Source organism: Aricia agestis, chromosome 6 (assembly GCF_905147365.1).
Source record: "Aricia agestis chromosome 6, ilAriAges1.1, whole genome shotgun sequence".
Taxonomy (NCBI): Eukaryota; Metazoa; Arthropoda; class Insecta; order Lepidoptera; family Lycaenidae; genus Aricia; species Aricia agestis.
In genome coordinates, this window is record NC_056411.1 from 1,791,552 (window position 1) to 1,798,035 (window position 6,484).

At 38.4% G+C, this 6,484-nt stretch overlaps 1 protein-coding gene across 1 annotated transcript; it reads left to right on the top strand.

The window, feature by feature from the left end:
- Window positions 1-423: 423 nt before the first annotated feature.
- Window positions 424-5,215, top strand: LOC121727545 (serine protease inhibitor 77Ba-like). Its single transcript, XM_042115422.1, has 2 exons — window positions 424-1,813; window positions 5,205-5,215. The coding sequence occupies exon 1, from the start codon at window positions 512-514 to the stop codon at window positions 1,706-1,708; it is 1,197 nt and encodes a 398-aa protein (XP_041971356.1). The 5' UTR covers window positions 424-511; the 3' UTR covers window positions 1,709-1,813; window positions 5,205-5,215.
- The last annotated feature ends 1,269 nt before the right edge of the window (window positions 5,216-6,484 follow it).

A 6,484-nucleotide genomic window follows, 5' to 3' on the forward strand; every position in this document is an offset into this window, starting at 1 on the left:
AACAGCGTTATCGCCAACTTTGGGAAAGGCTGAACTAGACTGAATATTGAGGTAAGTGATGAAGAAAACATGATTAATATCCCAAGAGGCGGTAGAAAGCTTAGGTCGTTAGGTCAAGAGACAATGATAAGTACTAGTTTCTTAACGAGAAAAATGTCTATGCTTTATTATAGCTGAAATATTAGCAGTGAAATAACAGAAACATCATTATTTAAAACTTTGTGATCTAATATAAACTATATCTTATCCCGAAAAAAGTAAGGTCACCTTAAGATCACAGAAGTATCTGTAAATAACAGAATTGTAATATTTTATCAAATATTTGATGTACGCTCAAAGTACATCTAATAAAAAATATCTGGAAGCATGTTTGTTAGTCAGCTCTTATCGATGCTAAAAAATTAGTTTCCGCTGTATCGACGTACACGGTACACCGCGCGCGAGACGCCCGCATCATTCAATAAAAATAATCGCAGGCGCATGCACGGGTGCGACGGACGGCCGCGGCATAATGATTCGCGAAGTGATTTTGTTTATGTGCCTAGTGACAGTGCATGGGTACAATTTCTGCAGCACCAACAACTCTATAGCTGCATTCAAGAGACCCACATACGAGTTTTCCTTGAACATCCTGTATAGAGTAGCTGAACAGGAGGACTACCACTTCGCTTACTCCCCCATCTCGACCTGGCTCCAGCTAGTCTCCCTAGCTCTAGGAGCCCGGGGCGAAACGAGTTCAGAGCTCCAGAACGTCACAAGATACATAAAAAACAAATGCTTCCAACGCAAATATTTCCAAGAGAACCATCGCCTCAGAAAAAATTTGGTCGCGCTCACTGAAAAATCTAGTTTCGTAGTGGTACATAAGTTAGTGGGTGTCAAACGGAAATATATCAATTTGATAAACACGTGCAGAATAAGTAAAGTGTTGCCGGTAAATTTCGACGAACCGGAAAGAGCAGCGACTCTCACCAACGGCCTGATTGAGAGGAACACCAGAGGCGTAATCAAGCAGGGGGTCTACGTAGATGATTTTGAAAACAAGCTCCTCTTCTTGACCGACAACGGCTATTTCAAGAGCAACTGGCTCCATCCGTTCGATCCGTTATTCACGAGCGAGGAAACGTTCTACTCCGAACGCAATGAAGACGTCGGGAAAGTGAGAATGATGTCCCAACTCAACTATTTTCGGATAGCAAAAATCCCGAAAATCAACGCTGAAGTTCTGGAGCTGCCCTTCAACACTCGTCGAAAAATGTCCATGTTGATCGCTTTGCCTATAGACGGGGCGATTGGAGACCTACTTTACGCATTCAAAGGTGTGACACTTCGGACAATATTCAATCTGAACAGGCGCAGAAAGGAGCTAGTCCTAGTCAAGTTGCCGAGATTCCGAATAGACACGGAGCTGTCCAATCTTGCGGAACTCTTGAACGATATGGGCTTGCAGAAGATTTTCTACCCCGAATTATCTGACTTTGGCGGGATAAGTAACACCAAATTGTTTGTGTCCTTGATCGCTCAGCAGACGAGAGTGGAAGTGACGGAAGAGGGGGCAAGGGCGATGTATAATTCCCCAGATTTCTTGGTGAAAGGGAACCAAACGCGGAAGTTCGAAGCCAATCGTCCCTTCGCGTTTTTCATCGTGGACAAAGTTACTGAGATAATACTCTTTGCGGGGATGTACAGTAATGCGGCGGTTTATTGAGGTAATCTTAGTTATTAGTTTCTGGAAGCAACTTTTCATTATATTAATGTGATTTACTGCTTCTACCGTTAAGTAATCTTTGCTTTTAGTTTGTAATATCAGATAGTTCTAGAAATGTTTTGTTTCTATTTTTGCAATTGAGTTAATTCAAAGTACTCGGTTAACTTATGCATTAAATATTTTAGGCAGCGCATTTAGAAATAAACAATGCAAGTGGATTCCGATAAAAAATCGTAAGCGACTCGTTATGTTAAATCATATGCAGTATTGACTTCTAACTTAGCTATCTATTATAATTATTATCGAATACAGATTTCCTAAGTTCCCAAATCACTTGCACTTACATATTCATCAAATACTATTATGTAAGTGCGAGAACTAGCAGTGACACTCGAACCCAACTGCAAATTTACCAAAATGTTAATTGGCCATCTGGCTTCAGACGGAAAACTGTTAATGTAATAGACAAACTGAATGTAACTAATAATATTGGCACTCTGCCTAGTCAGACTTACGTATTGCGAATGCGATAAAATTCGAAAAATGCAGTGGAGTATAAATTACGATAGAATGTCTGGTAAGCAGCTGTGCAAAAAATGTAATTTGTAGCTAACTAGACGTTGCGACGTTCATTACGCAAAAAAATTCGTTATGTGAAGATTTTTACGCGTCGTCCCAATATGAGCAAAATGCCTATAAATGCCTTAAAACGCTTAACCAAATTCCTATTTAATCCTTCGATGGCGGATTCTTGGAAATGCTATTGTATTCTATTGTTGTCGCGATCACCGGTGCTCTTATGGGGCTTGAAGGATATAAGCAGATGAATGTCCAAAGAAACCCAAAATGTACGAGCCACACCGATCTATGACATATCTAAAGAAAAAAAGGAATTTTAAACATTAGGAACTTAGTTACTTGATTGTATCTATTCAATAACGGTTGTTGCCCCAATAACTCAGCTATTATATTGAGTTATGTGCAAAATGTCCAGTTATGTGATCAAGGTTCACACGGGTCGGGCCGCGAGCCCGCGACTAGTTATTGGTAGAGTTACTGGCAATTTTTATAATAGTTACCTTGATTTACGATATTGTGCAGATATTAAACTGGACGCAATCATTTAATGTCCGTTCTTAATCTCAAATCCATTTAATGACCAGTTAACGTTAATTTAATTAATGAAGGTTTTGACCTAAGTTGCATACATTGTTTTTAGTTTTTGGCCTAACTTTCTTAGACTCTTCAAATTATTGTTAAGTGATCATTAATTATCTCCGTTTTAATACTAAGTTCTTATATTGGAAATGGAAAACCAAGGAAAACTTACGGTTTTTGCCGGTCATATTAGCACGACATTTATATTTATCATTATAGAGGTACTAGTTACTTACTTTAGAATCTTTTTTCTACAAGGTGTAACAAAACTAAGATAATACTTTAGGGTGTGTAAGTGTTCCTCGTAGAGAGTTCACTGTAAAAGTAGTAGCGCTGAAAGAGCAATTTTTTTCGCTCTTGTATGGGGAAACTCGTGACGCTGGGCCGCTTGCCCATATTTTGATATTGAAAAAAAATTGGTATTTCAGTGCTGCTACTTTAACAGTGAACTCTCTATAACAGGGGTTCCCAAACTATGCGCCGCGGCGCCCTGGTGCGCCGTGGAAAGGTAAGAGGGGCGCCGTGAGTCTATCCTCTATCATTATCCAAAACCACAAATGTTATAAAATTAAATTATGTATAATATTAATTAAGTAAAACAGGTAGATGATTAAATATTAGTTTAAGTATTACTATTTACCTGCTTAACCTAACTATAATAATCATTAAAGGTATTTATTTATGTATATTTTTCTAATAGGTAGGTAGAGTAGGGCACCGCTCCGTGAGAAAATATTTTACGGGTAACTGCGCCGCAGGCTGAAAAAGATTGGGAACCCCTGCTCTACAAGGAACACATACACATTACACACCCTAAAGTATTATCACTTAGTTTTGTTACACCCTGTAGCTTTATAAATGTAGATGATCACAGAAAGTTAAGTAAGGGCTACCAACAGAATTTGCTGGTGCCTCTTCCATATCAAGTCTAGTTTTTTCAACTTGAAAACGTCAATTACTAGATGACTCATATACTATAACAAACGCAGACTCGGTAATTAATTTTTTAACCCTGAAGGCACAGATCATGACGGGGCGGTACTAGACTCTCTGTTGACGCTGTCCTTGGTCTATTAATAGGCATTTTAATAGACCACAGCATAACTAATAATAGGTACCTATTATGCCAGGGTTATAGGCCATGCACAGCATAACTTGTCAAAAAATACATACAGCCGAACGTATTACCTCCTCCTTTTTGGAAGTCGCTCAAAAAATGGAAGCGAATTTAGCATTGTTTTTAGGGTTCCGTACCCAAAGGGTAAAATATTACTGAGACTTCGTTGTCTGCCGTCTGTCCATCTGTTTGTCTCCATGCTGTAACTCAAGATCGGTAATAGCTAGAGAGTTGAAATTTTCACAGATTGTGTATCTCTGTTGCCGATATAACAACAAATATTAAAAACAAAATAAAATTAATATTTAAGGGGGGCCCCCATACAACAAACGTGATTTTTTTGGCCTTTTTTGCTCTATAATCTATATCAATAATAGCAATAGGTAGGTACTTGAATTTTTCACACAATCCTTAGTTTTATGTGTACTTTAATATTTAATAATAATATTAATATTAAATAAAAAATTAAGAGGGGCTCCTATATACAAAAAACATAAATTTTGGCTTAATTTTGCTCTATAATGGTACGGAACCCTTCGTGCGCGAGTCCGACTCGCACTTGGCCGAATATTTTTAAGATCTCTTTGGTGGGACGAGGGGGGTGAGAGGGTTACGCGCACGGGGAGACGCTATTGGTAGATCACTGTTTGTATAGATTTTTATTGGCTCATCGCGATCAGAGTTGAGATTGTAACATCTTATTGGTTGCTATTGAACATCGAATATAATATAGCAGATCCATACTAATATTATAAATGCGAAAGTGTGTCTGTCTGTCCATCCGTCTGTCTGCCAGTCTGCCTCTTCAAGCCCAAACTGCAGAACCGATTTTGCTGAAATTTGGTAAGTATGTAGATACTTTGCGTCCCGGGAAAGGACTAGGATACTTTTTATCCCCGAACTTACGATTCCCACGCGATAAACGAGTTTTTATACAAGCCGATTGCCGCATCTGCTTTCGAAAATTAAACTTAAAGTTATACATAATCTATACTTATGTACAAGCATAGTCGTAACTCTCAAGTCGTAGTAACCTAGAGCATTAAACGTGGTTAGCATAGCTGTTGAAATGTACACACTACACAGTTATCTATGTGGCTCACGTCACTGACCTTCAGATAGTAAACAAACATAGTAGTAACATAGTAAGAGATTCTGTGGTAAGAGTAACATAGTAATACTAGTTTAAAGAAAGTTGGAGGTCGCCCAAGAAAACTGCAGAGAAATCGTAAAAGCAATGCTTATAATTTTTCATTTCATTAGAACTTAGAATGTAAGTTCGAATGAGTTTAATTTCTTGAATTTTTTTCTTAGCATAATGCGCGGGAACCGTACATTTTCCGAGATAAAAAGTATCCTATGTCCTTTGCCGGACCTCAAAGTATTTTCATACTAAACAGCAAAATCGGTTCAACGGTTTCGGGGTGAAGCGGTTACAGACAGAGATACAGACAGACACACTTTCGCATTTATAATATTAGTATGTACTTATAGATTAATTTAGATATTGGTATAGAAGGTATATTTTGCCGTGATATACTATTCTAATTATATAACTGTAGGTTTAAACTTTTTAAAACCTTGAGAACGGAGGTTTTTAAAACTTCTTGAAGTAACAGTCAAATAGACAGACAGACAGTTGCATACTTTCTGAGTAATACATTATTAGTATGGAACTATAAATTACTTATTGATTCATATTTCACAGCTTAAAATCTCTTATCAATGTCTGTTTATTGTAAAATATACAAAGTATCATCAATTTAGATATAGACAGTGAGTCGAGTGCCTTCATAATGAAACTCAAGGTCAAATCCTGTTAGTTTCATAGGAATTCGTTATTAGAAGTCATTAGCAATCAGAACAATTAATTATACTCAATGAAACTGCCTCATGGAGTCATAGTCTAGAAATTGAAATGTTAAACATAATATTTAAGTTATTTATATTAGTTTTTTTTTCAGTAAAAGCGAATTTTAATTACCATATAACGATGACAAAACATCTAATTACTAAGGGGCTGTTTCACCAAGTAAAGTGCCGGATAGGCTATACACTTATGTGACCTACTTAAGCTGGCTTCCCACGACCTGATTTCTCACAGGTCAGGCCGCGCCAGGACAGACCGACAGGCCATGGGAACCGTCGCATCCGATGAGGCCTGCGGTGGCCTGTTGTCGCCCGTTCGATCCATCGGAAGTCGGTAAGTTCAAAGGCGCGGCGCGGCGTGGCGCAACGGTGCCTGTCGCGGCCTGTACGGGGGCGTCTGCGTCGGTTGTAATCGTTCATTTTACCTACGGCCGCGCCTGAGCGTACACGCACATGATGGAGTGGACGAACGAGCTGATATTCGAGTTTTTAAATCTTTATGAAAATTAACAAGCTTTGGAATAGTTCGTCGCCTCAACATAAAAATAAGAATGATGTCAATGATGCGCGGTTACGCATAAAAGCTAATTTATCAGATGGAGCTATCCCTATCACGGAGTTAAAAAATTTAA

Coding starts and splice junctions, on each gene's coding strand:
- LOC121727545 (XM_042115422.1), top strand. CDS start 512: ATGATTCGCGAAGTGATTTTGTTTATGTGCCTAGTGACAGTGCATGGG.